Source organism: Pelodiscus sinensis, chromosome 16 (assembly GCF_052426305.1).
Source record: "Pelodiscus sinensis isolate ZL-2025 chromosome 16, ASM5242630v1, whole genome shotgun sequence".
Lineage (NCBI taxonomy): Eukaryota > Metazoa > Chordata > Testudines > Trionychidae > Pelodiscus > Pelodiscus sinensis.
Window position 1 is genome coordinate 16,580,853 of NC_143067.1, and position 15,432 is coordinate 16,596,284.

At 40.4% G+C, this 15,432-nt stretch overlaps 1 protein-coding gene across 8 annotated transcripts in view; it reads right to left on the reverse strand.

The window, feature by feature from the left end:
* Positions 1-233: 233 nt before the first annotated feature.
* Positions 234-15,432, reverse strand: part of MEIKIN (meiotic kinetochore factor) — a 28,750-nt gene continuing 13,551 nt past the window's right edge. The window contains exons 9-14 of one of the 8 annotated variants that reach the window (XM_089769498.1): positions 14,972-15,066; positions 10,754-10,930; positions 8,624-8,707; positions 6,580-6,708; positions 6,077-6,233; positions 234-581 (exon numbers count right to left, since the gene is read on the reverse strand). In XM_089769498.1, coding sequence (XP_089625624.1) covers positions 529-581; positions 6,077-6,233; positions 6,580-6,708; positions 8,624-8,707; positions 10,754-10,930; positions 14,972-15,066 — 695 coding nt within the window. In that variant the 3' untranslated portion in view covers positions 234-528. The other 7 variants (XM_089769497.1, XM_089769492.1, XM_089769493.1 and 4 more) reach the window with 7 other exon arrangements.

Below are 15,432 nucleotides of genomic sequence, written 5' to 3' on the forward strand. Positions count from 1 at the left end.
AACCTTTTATTTCTTCTAGACCTTCAGTATGTATATCTGTCCCTGTGGCAAGAGCAGCATGATCATATCCGATGCTGCAGAACAGGACTAAGGTACATGTGCAAGCTGTCCCCTTAGATCACATCAGTCCTAAATTTCTTACTTTCATGAACATTATTCTTAACTACAAAAATGATCAGACGTTAGCACCACTTAACATTTTCATAATTTATAAGTATTAGCAAGTTGGCACATCAGTTCAAATATTTCTATTTAATACAATTTAATCACTCATCCCTCCATGCATATTCTTTCAATTAATTGAATATAGTGCACATAGAGAACACTGACCAAGAGTCAAAGTATTACTTATTTGTACAATTTTTTAAACAAATAATTACAAACTTCAAGATATGCATGAACACTTATTTCAAATTAGATTTGTAGATAATGGAATACACTACACAATGCAAGTTACATTTCTGTGAACCTCCTCTCCTATATTTTGATCATACTCTTCTGCTCATTACAGTGGGACCTTTAATTCTTTCATTTGATTCCATGGTCACTGTAAACCCAGTTTTTGGTACTTGTGATAACATCTGAAAATAATGTAAGGGTAAAAATAATTTAATTGTGTGTCTCTCTCTATAAAATTCTTTGCAAAGCCTGTGGTGTAACTGGTATGTGTAATCAGCAATGGAAGCAGGTATCAGGGCCTTACAAGTCAGCTTCCTGTTAGGACAAATCAGTGATTCAAGGAATGGTTAAATACTTAATACAACTAGTTAATTTTACATTATATGCACCAGCCCTTGACAGAGGTGGTCACAAACAGTATGCAGGTGGTCACCTCTGTCAAGGGCTGGTATTGGTGGTCACAAAATTCCAACCAAAACAGATTCTCAGGAGGCAACTGTTTCAATAGCTGACTAGTTTAAAAGATTAAGGACTAGAACAAACTCCCTTTTACCCCTTGCCACAGGAAAGGTCAAATATTTCTTCAAAGAAAGTAAAGTACTCACACCAATAATGAGATCTTGTAAGACTAAATGCAACTGTGCCATCTGGTGACAACTGGATTTAAACTTTGTACAGCTATTTTTTCTGCACCTGCAGATATTTTCCCTGAAAGTGAGATCAGGAGTTCTGTCCTGATCCTACTCTTATTAGGTAGTGGCTACTGTCTGCAGACAGTAAGTCTCTCAGGGTATGTCTACACCATGGTGCTATTTCAGTATCTTTTTGGTAACCCAAAATAGCTATTCCACATCTTTGAAACAAGCCCGTTATTTTGAAATAATAGGCTTGCTATTCCGATGTTCTTGTAAATCTCATTCCACGAGGATTAAGGGACGTTTCGGAACAGCAGTATATTTTGAAATTTGGCACAGTGTAGACAGTGCCAAGTTACAAAATAAGCTACTTCAAAATTAACTTGAAACAAGCTACACAATTTGCATAGCTCAAGTGTATATGCATGCCAGTTACATGGAAATGCATTTCAGGATATAGTCCTAGGAATTCTTTTGGTATATTCATGTTTGATAGCTTAACAAGACAAATACATGAAAAGATGTGCTTATAGCAGTGGTTCTCAACTCGTTTCAGTCCACAGACCACCAGGCCAATCAAAAAAATTTCATGGACCACCTCCTTTGAGACATAAAAGAGCAGACAACAAACATTTTGGTTTGAAATTTATTTCTTACCAACAGATTTTTGGATTCTCTTCTCATTGACAAGTTTTTCAATGTTTGGAATGGTACTTGATAATGCACAATGAATACTGCTTTCCACTGCAAGCCAATTCCTCTGTTTGGTCTTAATGTGGAACAAACACGAAAATCCAGTCTCACACATACGTTGATGCACATGGCAAAAGAAATCTGACTGCGTGTGGACAGATTTGGGTAATTCCCGGTCACAGTGGCCCAAAATTTCTCTATGGTAGACTGCTGGTACATGTTTTAAGCCGCAAAATCATTTTTCAGATCCAAGAAGATCCTCTGGAACACTATTAACATCTGTTGTAAATGGATTCCTGATGAAAGATAATCCATCCCTTGTCCTGTCCACTTCCGGAAAGTATCATTGGAATTAGTCTCGTAGCTTCCATAAATGATTGAGAATTTGCATCCAAATGGCTTCCTTCCCCCCCCCCCAAAGCACTGCATCCACATATGGAAATTGAACCAAATTATTGCTTTCGACTCTTATGATCCAGAGTTCCAATTTGTCAAGTAAAGCCTTGATGATGCTTTGGTGAGAGAACAGGTTTGCACCTTTCCCTTGCAGCTTAAGATTCAGTTTGTTCAAGATTCCAAAAATATCGACAGGATACGCAAATTCTAAATTTGACTACGTCAGCACATTTCGGAATTCCTCTTTCCCTTGAACCTGGAGAAATAAATCCAACTCCTCTCTCAATTGAAAAACTCTGTTGAGTACATTCCCTGCTGACAACCACTGTACAGAAGAAGTGTAGAACAGCAAAGTCAGAACCCATGTCCAGGCAAAATCTTTTGAACAGCTTGGTGTTCAGAGCCGATGATTTGATGTGATTCACCAACCCTTTGAAAATGGCTTGCAGTTGATCAGGCAATGTTTTTGACACCAAAGCTTCCCTATGAATGAAGGAATGAACTCCGGTTACCATTGGAGCATGCTGTTTCACCAGCATTTGGAAGCTGGATCTTGAGCCCAGCATGGCAGGTGCACCATCAGTGGTGACACCCATAAGATTTACCCAATCCAGACCATGTACTTCAAAGAAATTGTTAACAATTTCCAATCACATCCTGAGCCTTTGTGGTGGTATCAAGAGGCTTACAAACTCGTCTCTGAAGTCTCCCTCAACCATGTATTGTGCGAACACCAATAGCTGAGAGCACAATGCTATGTCGGTCAATTCATCCAATTGTATGGCAAACAATGGAGACTTCTTTATTTCATCCACAACTTGTTCACTGATGTTCTGTGATCTAATTTATCCGTCTCGATAGTGTGTCGTTAGAGACAGATATATCATTCAGCTTCCTTGCTGCTTCCTCGCCATGAACAAGCCGCAGCATCTCTTTTGCACGTGGGAGCACAAGTTGCTCTACAATGGTATGAGGCTTCTTGGCCTGTGTAATTTTGTATGCAACAATGTAGGGAGCATGCACTGCATTGTTTGTCTTATTGTAGAATGCACTTGTAACACATTGTGGCAAATCCACACCTTTTTCTTGACAAGTGAAGCCGAATTTGATGTAGTCCTCCAAATACTTGCTCTTGACATTTCTTCCTGTTGTTGCCATTATAAACAAGATACACCACATCTGTAATACAGCATATGTAGCACAGGACAAATGACACAGCAGCAACTCAGCATGACGGCGGCAGCTACACTGACGCTCGGAGCCTCAGACAGAAATTACTGGCAACACAATGCGGTTGTGTCCTAGGTGATGCTATGGAAGACGTACCGCATGCTTGTGAACATGGCTTAAAACAGCCTAACAGTGGTGCCTGCTTACACTGTGTGACTTTGGACAGTGTTCCTGTGGACCACTGAAAAAGTCACCATGGACCACTAGTGGTCCATGGACCCCCAGTTGAGAACCACGGGCTTATAGCATCTTGAATACCTCAGGCCAGCCTTTTACATACTTGCCAGAGGACTGAACCTAGAGCCATTCTGCACACAAATACCCCAAACTACTTGACATCTACTCTATGTAACTAAAATGAGATCCTCCTCAAGTGAAATTTCAAGGCATGAGGGAGGATCAGGGAAACAGATGAAATGGAAGCATAGTATACAGCATGGAGAAGTGGAAATTGTATGCAGAAAGAGGAACACATGGCATTTAAGCCTTTTGTACAGCTATTAGAAATTTGACAGATTCAAAACTAACAGCATAATCTTTTAGTAAATATTGGTGTTATACTCAAGCATTAAGTGAAACTATTACTTGAAGCTAAATATCAGTCTAATACTTTTAACATTCTAAAGGTACAATAAGAAAGAATGTGATAATCCATTCATGGAGAATAAGGTATTATGGGAAATAAACATGAGATCAATTCTACAAGATACTGAACATACTGAGCCCAATCCAGGAGTACTTAGGAACATACTTAATTTTAAACATAAGCAGATTCGATTGAAATAGATAGTTACAGGTGCTTAATTTTAAGCATGCACTTAATGTCTTGATTTCAGCAGGAATATGCTTGTGCTTAAAGATTAGCGTGTTTTGCTGGGCTAGGGGGCCACAGTACTCAATCCACTGCAAGATCAAGCCCACTTAAGCCAAGTACCACTGATTTCTACCATCTGCCCCCAGGAAGTGTTTGTCAAACGAGCTCAACAATGGAGAGTGGATATTTTATTGAAGATATCACAAGTCTACTTGTGACCTGATCAAAATTTGATTTCAGCTTTCACGATAAAGGCTACAGTTCAATCCTAGCCTACCATCTTGCTAATGTTTCCTTTATGAGCAAGTGCTCAAGCTCAGAAGCCCCCTTCTGCTGTGACTAAGCAGTTTTCAATGCTTTATAAATATGTGTACATCTCTATTTAAAACTAGATCACACTGGGTGCATTTACACTGCACCGTAACTCAAAATAAAGATACGCAATTTGAGCTACACAAATTGCATATCTTATTGTGATGCTATTTCGAAATAGCTTATTTTGTCATTTGGCACGGTCTATACTGTGCCAAATTTTGAAATAAAGTGCTATTTTGAAACGTCCTTTATTACTTATAGAATGAGGTTTACAGGGATGTCGGAATAGCAAGCTCAAAATAACAGGCTTCCTGTGAAGACACGAGATAGCTACTTCGGGATACTCTGGTATCCCAAAATAGCGTTGCAGTAAAGACATACTTGTTATGTTTCACAAGTGCCCCATTGTTTTTGATCCAATGTTTATTTTAGTTATAGGTCATTCTTGCTACAAGTCCAAGATATAATCCAAAAAACTTGGACTTATAGTGAAGCAACTTAAAATAGGGATTCCCTCCCTCCCCCCCACAGCTGACTTCCATTTGCACAATTTTTTTGGGTGCAATTTAAGAGCAGAGTAGGGGGCACTTACAATGCATCAGTTCCTACAGTCAAAGACTTTATTGTGGAACAGATGTATACCGGGGTGACTTATAGCAGGGACACCCTGTACTTATTACCAGATATTTTGGGATAGATTCTGCATTTTCCTAATGCCGCTGTGCACAGATAAAAAGAACACTTTTCTATCCTTATCTATGCAGAGGAGTAACTATTGATAGTTTGACATTGTTTAAAAGCACTCAGCCTATGTTCTAGATGTCTATGTATTCTTTTAATGTGGTAAAACAATATAATCTTTTTGAAGTTAAATAATGCCAGTCTAAATGGCCAAATAGCTATAAATTTGGGGAGGGGAGAGGTTCTTAAAGTGTGCTTGAAAGAAAATATTTTAAAAACTAACTACTAAATAGACAAGTCAAGTAATTTTCAAATGAAGTTTACAATTATTAGGGAGACCACAATACTGGAATAATACTTCCAGTTCTTGTGTTGATGTTTAAAACAGGATGTTGAAAAATTGGGAACCACAAAAATGGTTTGAGAGCTGAACAAAATGCCATAGAGCATTGATCCAAAGCACAGAAGTACTTGAAGCATCAGAAAAGTGGGCAAGTGAAACAGGGACACATGTGGTAGAGGACCAATGCCTTGAAAAACTGCACAGGTCCAGTGTTAATGCCTCCTTCCTATCTATTTTGGGTGAAAGTTACCCATGAGGACACGTTTTCCTTGTGGGCAAGGAAATGCAGAAACTGCAACTATCTGTGGCCCTTGCATGGTGGGCTGGATGCAGTTGTGGACCTAGAATGCACAGTAATTTAACTCTATAGTTTTGAAAGTTTTTTCGAAGAGGGAAGCTCTGTCATTTTATTGAGCTTCCCAAATTAACCTGAGAATTTTAATGCTTTACTGTTGCACTATTTTATTAAAATAGTTCCATCTCTGAGGCAGGAGAGGAGTTCTTTAAAAAAAAACAAAAGCTATAACTCACGCGTTCAAGCATATGAAACAATTTTCTGTATTCTGTTACCTTCAGTTATTCCTTCAGAGGGATTCAACATATTTCTGTTCACTGGAATTCGGTGACCCATTGAGATGACAAGCCCTGGTGAAGTTTTAACAATAGAGCAGATTTCTTTGTTTTTTCTATTCAATTTCTTGTTTTGTCTTTCCTCGTGGTGCACAGACTGAAAAGAGTGAGGTGACTCCAGTTATATGATAGCTATTGACATGTAAGGGATCTTCTCAAACCTTCTTTAGGGGAAGCTCTTGATATCAGTAGGAGGATGGAATAAGGCCATTAGAGATCAGATATCAAAGAGCATTGCTACAGAATATCAAACTAAGATTATTCTTGTGCGTTGAATGAATTACTATAGTAACAATTATGAAAAAAAAATTATTTAAGTCAGCCATTGAAATATTTCTATTACTAAGTTCTAATAAAGTATTACAATATTATACACAGTTTAACACATTTTTATCATGAAACTATTAGACCAGGGCTAAAAATCAATAAAAATAAATGACAACCTGATTAACAGTTTTTTCTTCTAAACTCAAAGATGCAGGAGCAATTTCTTCTGAGTTTACATATGGACCCGATGAATTTAGGAATAAGTCTTCACCAAAAGAGGTCTTGTGCACTGGTGACAAGTTAAACTACACCTCAACCAAAATATAAGCAATATCATTAATGTGTATTTAAAATTAAACTTATTTACTGGTAAGGTAATAAAACTGAATTCAAACTGGCTAGCTCCTAAGGGCACGTTTTCACTTGCCACACTGGAGATCGATTTACTTGCTAAATCGAGTGCTAGAATGTCAAAGACCTGTAAAGCAAACACTATGCTCTTCGCAGTCACAAGGAGTAAGAAAAGCCGATTGGAGCATTTGTTCCCGTTGGCCTCCCACTGTGGGAACATCACCAAGCTTGGCTTAAGGTAAGCCGACTCCAGCTACGTATTTTATGTAGCTGGAGTTGCGTACCTTAAGACGGCCTTGCAGGTCTAGTGTAGACCTAGCCTAAAGAATACATGGCCTCTGCTGAAAGGACAGGATTAGGAATGACAAACGCCCAAATCACTGAAGAGTCATCTACAATATTGGGCAAATCATAGGTATGTCTACACAGCAGCTGGGAGTGAGTCACCCAGCCCAGATAGACAGACTTGAAATAGGGAGGGGCTTATGGTATCACACTAAAAGCAGAGTGGATGTTGCAGCTGGTGGAAGCTCAGGCTCGTGTTCTGAGCTTAAAACCACCCAATCTCCTCTGTCTGAGCACTGGTGGCTAGCCCAAGGCTCAGCCAGAGCCACTACATGCAATATGCTATTTTTAGCATTCTAGTGCAAGCTCTGCTGGCATAAGTCTGTATTGGGGCTGGTAATCTTCCTCTCAGCTGCAATATAAACATTTTTATTCTCTTATTTAATATCCTCATGTAGAAAATCTGACATGGTTAATACTTCTCACATGATTTGTTAGGGTCAATAAATTTGAGTTTAAAAAGCAAGTTCTGCAGAAAGAGCTTGATGTATTATTATAGCAACACACAATACTGGAAAAAGTCAGTACAACTTCCATCAGAATAATTTGATTCCAATAGGAAGACTCCATAATATGAAGGAGCCTCTCTAAAACTATGTGGTTCATTTTGTCTGAATTCATCTCACTTATCCTGTACAAAGATAAAAACTAATGCATTAAAGGTTTTTTAAAAATGAAATTCACATGTGAGTGGCATTTGTTTTCAACAAATATGTTTTAAAATAAAAGCCGTTAAATTAAAACCTAACTACATCAAACATTCAATTTTAACAAGAAGGTATTCTAAGAAACATCCTGTTAGTTATAAACAATTGTGCAGCAAATCTAATGAAGTGTGTAAAAAGTCAGGCAATTGCTTTTTTAAATGAGGTGTTTACAAACTGTATGTATGTATGTATGGAAGGAATGGCTACCATATGAGGAGAGGTTAACAAGAATGGTACTTTTCGGCTTGTAAAGAGACAACTAAGGGGGAAGGATGTGAAAGATGTATAAAATCATGACTGGTGGGGAGAATGTGAAGTAAAAGGTCACCAAATGAAAGTAATAGGCAGCAGGTTTAAAAAACAAACAAAAGGAAATACTTCTTCACACAACACACAGTCAATCCATGAAACTCTTTGCCAGATGATGTTGTGAAGCCCAAGACTATAACAGGGTTCAAAAAAAAGAGCTTGATAAAATTCATGGAGGATAGGTGCATCAATGGCTATTAGCCAGAATGGGCAGGGATGATGTCCCTAGACTCTGTCAGAAGCTTGGAATGGATGACAAGGGATAGGTAACTTCATGATTCCCTGTTCTGTTCATTCTCTCTATCACCTGGCATTGGCTGTTGCCAAAAGACAGAAGACTGGGCCAGACACACCTTTGGTCTGATCCAGTATAGCCATTCTTATGTATATTTAATTTATTCCTAAACATTCTCAATTTATAAAAGTTTACCCATGAATGTTAACTCTTTCAACTGTTTTACTATATTAAAGAAAAGAAGACAGTACCCACCAGTGTTTTGTACCTCACCTCCAATTCTTCTGGCTGAAAGTATGCTGTGCTTGTTAGCAGTTGTCTGTGTTTTTCTGTGATCAATACTTTAGAATTCATGTCCTATTTAGAAATACAGGAGAGTATGTAAACATCAAAAATACTCTTGCAATTTCCTTCTTTTGTAATATGGCATCCTATTTTATTCCCTTTTTACAAAGTGGCACATTCTGTGATTCTATTAAAATTCTAAGAAACTGATTTAAAAGGTAAAGTTACGGTTCATCCTACATTCATGTTACTTTTGTTCTTGGGACAAGAATTTACTCTCCAACCTCACCCTAATTCATAGATTAGTCACTTCTTCTCTGTCTAGTGATCTGATAACAGTTATATCTTTTCCCTGATTCTCCAAATCATTCTAAATTAGGAAACAAGTTAGAAAGTACTAGCTGCTAGTGACTAACTAGTTTTGTCTCCAAAACACACACCCCCTCCCCCACCATTGCCACCCACAACTTTCAGACTTTCATTAAAACTAAATTATTTGCCCTTTAAGGGAATCTGGTCGTTTTTAAAAAATCCAGATATGAGACTTATTTTTATTTTCTGTAGCCCCACATGAATTCTGTTACTCTGCCCACTTACTGGGGAGAGTGAACAGTCCTTTGAACATTTATTATTTAGGCTTTCAGATTTATTTGGGAATTTAGTATTGGAAAAGCCTAAGCATACTGAAAAAGCAGAAGTATGCAATATACAAAGTGATCTAGAAACCTGCATTTGGAAGCTCAAAGCTCATATGTGAAGTCATTTTAGGGTCTCCCTCCCTAGCACACGCACGTTTACTGTTTTTGCGAATCGTACTAAGAGAGGAAGACAATAACTGGAAATGGTAGAAGTGCTAACTTTTTTTGTTTCACTTTTCACCAAAAAGGTTAGTAGTGATCAAATGTTTAATGCATTGAAAGCCAGTGAAAATGAGGTAGGAACTGAGGCTAAAACAAAGAAAGAACAAGTTAAAAAAAATGTTAGACTGTGTAGACAACTTAGGTGTTTTCAGGTCTGCAGGGCTTGAAGACATAGCTCCTCGGTCAGTTATTGAGTATTTAAGATTTTTCTGAGTCATTAGTGATTGTCTTTGAAAATTCATGGAAGATGGGAGACTTCATGGAAGATGAGATTGCAGATGACTGGAAGAGGACAACTATAGTACCAGTCTATAAAGAGTGAAATAAGGACAACTTGGGGAATTACTAACCTATTAGCATAATTTCAGTACTTAAGAGAACAGAGCAAATAATCAAGCAATCAATGTGCACATCTAGAAAAAGGGTAAGTAGCAATCAACATGGATTTGTCAAGAACAAATCATGTCAAATTAACCTAATAGCTTTGTGGATAAAGGAGTGGTAGATGATCGGTTTTGACTTTCAGGTCAATTTCAAAAGTCTTACTAATGACCTTCTTATAAACTAGGGAATATAGCTTAACTTTCAACTGAAACTCATGTGAGCTGGACTTACGGAATCACATTAACAGAAGTGGGCCAAAATTCTCTGGTGTATGTTAGTCTAAATATTTGTAACCACTATATTAGAGATTTTCTCTAGATAGGGAACTCTAACAAATCTTCCTGGCCCTATGGTTGCACTACTAATGATCACAACACTATTATAGATCTGCTTCTGGCTGCTTTAATAGATTCGCTAATGCTACTTGAAGCAGTTAGTGAAGATAACACATGACATTCTACACTAGCACTCCATTCAATGGTAATGAAAGGATGAAGATGTTAACCAAAAGTTCCATATACACAAGAGAAACGAGCATGACCTACTCTAACCAGAATCATGTTCAACACCACAGGGCCTGATCCTGCATGGCTTGTGCTCTCAGGATACCTGTATGCTTGAATGAGAGTTCTGAATACACAAGGAATGCTGAAAAATGGATCATCTATTGTCTATGTAAAAGTAAGCTTAAATTTCATGCTTCCAAGTGAATATATACTCAGTTTGCCTGATAATACTTTTCATTTTCAGATTTCAGCTTTGTATTATTAACCTTCACAGCTTCCATCATTGTCGAGTGGAATTCTCACTTTTATCTATGGCAACTCTCCCATTTTAAGCCTCAACGGGCAAAGAGTGCAGTGGAAATGCTTACCATCTCTATGTCTAATTGTTTGGATGGCAGCATTTCTGCCATCAACTCTTGTGATTTAGTTAAAGTGCATTCTGCAGGTACAAGGTGATGGCATGAAGAGGTCTCATTCTTCAACAGACTGCTGAATTTTACTTTTTTTCGGCACTTCATGTTTTTAGGAATAATTTGGTTATCAAGCTATAATGAGATGAAAAATTTATACTTCATATTATAAAATGGACAAAATGATAGAATACATTGATTCTCAACAGTCAAATCATTGTCTTAAACCACATTTCTAGGTACAGTTGAACTGATACAAGTTACACAGTAGCACCTACCCACTCAGTCAGGGACTAGTAGGGCTAGCCAACTCTCCCCCTAACCGCAGCCCCCATTCACTCCCTGGTTTACATGGTACAGAAAAGAGGTATTACTGCCATGATTCCAGAGTGACCCCTAATTCAGTCTTTCATGGGTACCCCTTTCAAGTGATAGGTCCAGCCCTTACACTACTTATGGCCATGTTGCTAAAAGTTGTGCAGTGTAAATTCCATTTGTCAGCACTTTTAGGCTACATCTAGACAGCAGTGCTATTTCAGGATACCGTAAGTATCCCAAAATAGCAATTCCACGTCTTTAAATGTACCCATTATTTCAAAATAATGGGTGCACTATTCTGGCATCCCTGAACCCTCGTTCCATAGACATTAAGGGACTTGTCAGAATACAGCTTTATTTCAAGGTAAGGATGCTGTATAGACACACCATTACTGACAAAATACTTCCACCTCCGAGTGGGGTTCACGGTCAGAGCGCTCCCTGCTGACAATACTTTACACACCGCCACTTGTGGCGGCAACACAAAAATAGTGTCACTCAATTACCAATGCAGACAATTGGTCAGAGTGGAGCCACATGACTTTTAGGTTGAATCATCTACTTACAAATCCCTGTTCACCAGCCACCTTTCCTCAGCAGGTGCATCTGGGCTCAGACCCTACTGTAGATTTCCCTTTAGGAAGTGTGAGCAGTTGGTAAATAAGGAAATGGAATAATTTCTTCAAAACCAAGCATCATTTATTCATAGGAACATAGCCATTTTAATGAGAGGGTTGAAACAAGATACCTGCAGCATTCCTTATTGCCTTACCCAAGAGTTTATCTACACTATAAAGTTGTGTCAATGAAACTTACATTAACAAACACCTAAAAGACAACAAAAATCCCTACAGCCTCCTCAGCTTCTGGGAGTGGTATCATGAGTAGCTCTGACCTACTCTACAGTAACCCCAGCCACTGCTCTACTTCAGCGATGCAAATAGCATCGCTGAAGTAGGCACACTTACCACAGCGTCTTGTATATAGTGAGGTAAGTTGGGGTTTTTCCTCCCGTTGACACCAGCTACTCTTCTCATCCTGGTGGAGTACCAGCATCGCCAGGAGCATGGCTTGGAAATAGTTTTATCAAGTCTAAGCAGATATGGTAAGTTGACATCTGATAGCCTCGTGATGTTGCAAAAAAAAAAAAATCAATCTTTCGGGGGGCCCACTTTGCTGCCCCCAAAGATGAACGCCGCACTGATACTACCTCCAGGGACAACGGAGGTAGCACAGGCTTCCAACAGGGTGGGAGGAAGTTCTGCAACTGTGCCCTAGGTCCCGGAAGTTCGCAGGATAATCTTCCTCTCCCCCTCCCTCCCCCAAACAGCTGGCGCAGTACCTAAAACTCCGGTCCGTCGCGTGCTGGGGACTTCATTCCCCTGCTGCCTTCTTGTGTGAGGGGAAGGAGGTGGGGATCTGGGACTGTGCTGGCTCCAGCTCCTCAGGCGGTGCATGCTGCTGTGGGGAGTGGAGGAGCAAGGCACACACTGTCCGAGTGGTTGGGGCTGGCACGGTCCGGGACTCTCCCTCCCCCCTGCGCAGGAAGGCAGCAGGGGAATAAAGTCTCCAGCACGCCAGCTCCAGCTGGTGCAGTCCGGGACTCCCTCTCCCCCTATTCACACCTCGTGCAAGAAGGCAGGTGTATGACAGACCAGCGTTTCAGGTACCGCACCACTGTTTCGGAGACGGGAGTGGATGTTGCAGCTGGTGGAAGCTCAGGCCCACACATTTCCTAGGCCTTGGCATGTAGCTGCAGGATCCCCAGGTACCGGTCCCTGTCCCCGTCCAGACCCCCACAAGCACCCTGCCCTGACAACCACCGGCACCCTGTCCCCTGCCCCAGCACCCACCGGCACCCTGCCCCAGACCCCTGTCCTGACACCCACAAGCACTCTGTCCCCTGCCCCCACCAGCACTGTTGGGGCCACATTAGTGAGGCTTGAAGGGCTCTGTTTTTGTATCTCACTTGTGTGGCCCTGACCGACTTTTCTGTGTGTCAGTGACCCCTGACTCAAAACAGGTTCCCTGCTCCTCTCAAAGACAATGCTGAAATCTTTTGTGTTTGACATAATATTTTATTTAAAAATGAAGCCTGGCCAACAAGCCCCCATTTGAGGCCAAGCCCTCATCTGGCCACAGCATCATAACATTCCTGTACCCCCCACCCCGACCCCAAATCTGAACCTATCATACACTGGAACTCCCTGTCCTGAAACTCTCATCCCCAAACTCCTGCATCCCCACATCAGTCTTCTGCCACAACACACTTACACCATTCACACACCGCAAATCTATGTCCTGAGCCCATCATACTCCCAACCTCCCTGCCCTGAGCCCCTCTCACATCCCAACCCAAACTCCTGCACCCTCACAACCACAAGCCTGTGGCTTGCTCAGCACCCCAACACTCCCCAGTCTGGAGCTCCCTCCCTCCCTGACCCAGCATCCCCTTCTCCACCTCCTCCTGCATCCAAATTCCCTCCCAGAGCTTGCATTTCTCACCCCTTCCCACACCTAAATCCCTCATTCCCACCCCAGAGCCCGCACCTCCTGTCTCAATCCAGTGAGGCTAGACTGCAGGGCTACGTCTACACTGGCATGATTTTCCGGAAATGCTTTTAACAGAAAAGTTTTCCGTTAAAAGCATTTTCGGAAAAGCGCGTCTAGATTGGCAGGACGCTTTTCCGGAAAAACACTTTTCCCGGAAAAGCTTCTGTGGCCAATTTAGATGCGCTTTTCCGCAAAAAAGCCCTGATGGTCATTTTCACGATCGGGGCTTTTTTGCGGAAAACACTACTGTGCTATCTACACTGGCCCTTTTCCGGAACAGTTTTCCAGAAAAAGACTTTTGCCCGAACGGGAGCAGCATAGTTTTTCCGGAAAAGCACTGATGATTTTACATTAGATCGTCAGTGCTCTTCTGGAAATTCAAGCGGCCAGTGTAGACAGCTGGCAAGTTTTTCCAGAAAAGTGGCTGATTTTCCAGAATAACTTGCCAGTGTAGACACAGCCCAGGAGTTTTTCCAGCAAACACACTCTTTTGGTAGCCCCTGTATTCCTCGTTCCACAAGGAATGAGGGGGCTTCCAAAAGTAGGGGGTTTTCTGACATTTGGCGCAGTCTAGATGGGCCAAATGTCGGAAAAATTTCTTCCAACATAAGGATAGAAAAAAAAAGCGGTGGTGTATGATGAAAACAACTTGAGAGTGTATAAGGGCTGGGGATAGCAAATGATGGAGAGAAGGGGAACAGAGAAGGCAGGGCCTCAAGGAAGGAGTGGGGTCTTGGGGAAGGGATGGGGTAGATCTTGGCTTGTGCTGACATTAAAAAAAAACAAAAAAAAAAAAACAAGTGATCTCAGGTTTAAAAAGGTTGGAGACCACTGGTGTACACTTTCTTTGCCTCTCAGCTTCAGGGCAGAGGCTTTTAATAGTGTTCACTTTTGTAAGATTTCTTGCCTGAAAATTCCTCTGTCCCAAAATAAGGATGGTCCTGTCTCCCTTGGACAGAGACAAAGAACAACAAAAGCTTTTTATGCCTGTATTGTCAGTTAAATCATTAGTTTCAGGGTTGTCTAAAGCCATGTTCTTTGGATTCTTGTAGATGTGCTATATATATCATCTTGGGCTGATTTAACTCTTTGCACCCACGTAACAGTCAGCAATCTAACACACCTAAAAGATACAGATCTCCTCTGGGTTCTTTACACTTACCATTACCAAGGATCTGTTAACATAACGGACTTCAAACATATTTCTGAAACAAGGCATCTGTCAAGATATATATTTTTTAAAGTTCCACAGTGATATCTGCCTGCTCAAATTACAACAAAGTATATTAATGGTTAAACCCTCACCTGTCTCTTTCGTCTTCCAGATACTGAAGAGAACAAACTGATTTTTGCATCAGGAGTTTTTTCAGTACTAGACATAATTTTGCCCACTTGTTTTCCTATGATGAAAACAATTTTTTTTTTAATTTTGGAGAAAAGTAGTATAGTTGTTCTCTATCCCATATATTGGGAATTCTCTTAAAATTGAAAATCATAAATCACGCCACAAAATCCATATGCAGGGCTAACTACTTTTGGTCTATTCCTGGTTCAGTCCTTGGTAGCAGTTTGGACATGCTTTTCCTGCTCATTTGGCTCCCTACTGCTCCCACTGATGTGGTCCAGCTCTGTACACAAACCATTGTACAAGTCAGGAAGCAGTCTCTGATGGTGTTGGCCTTTGCTGTTATTTTCAGCCCCAATTCACCAGAAAACATTAAGCAGTTTTTTGGACCATAAAAAAAAAAAAACCTGCAAATTTAGCT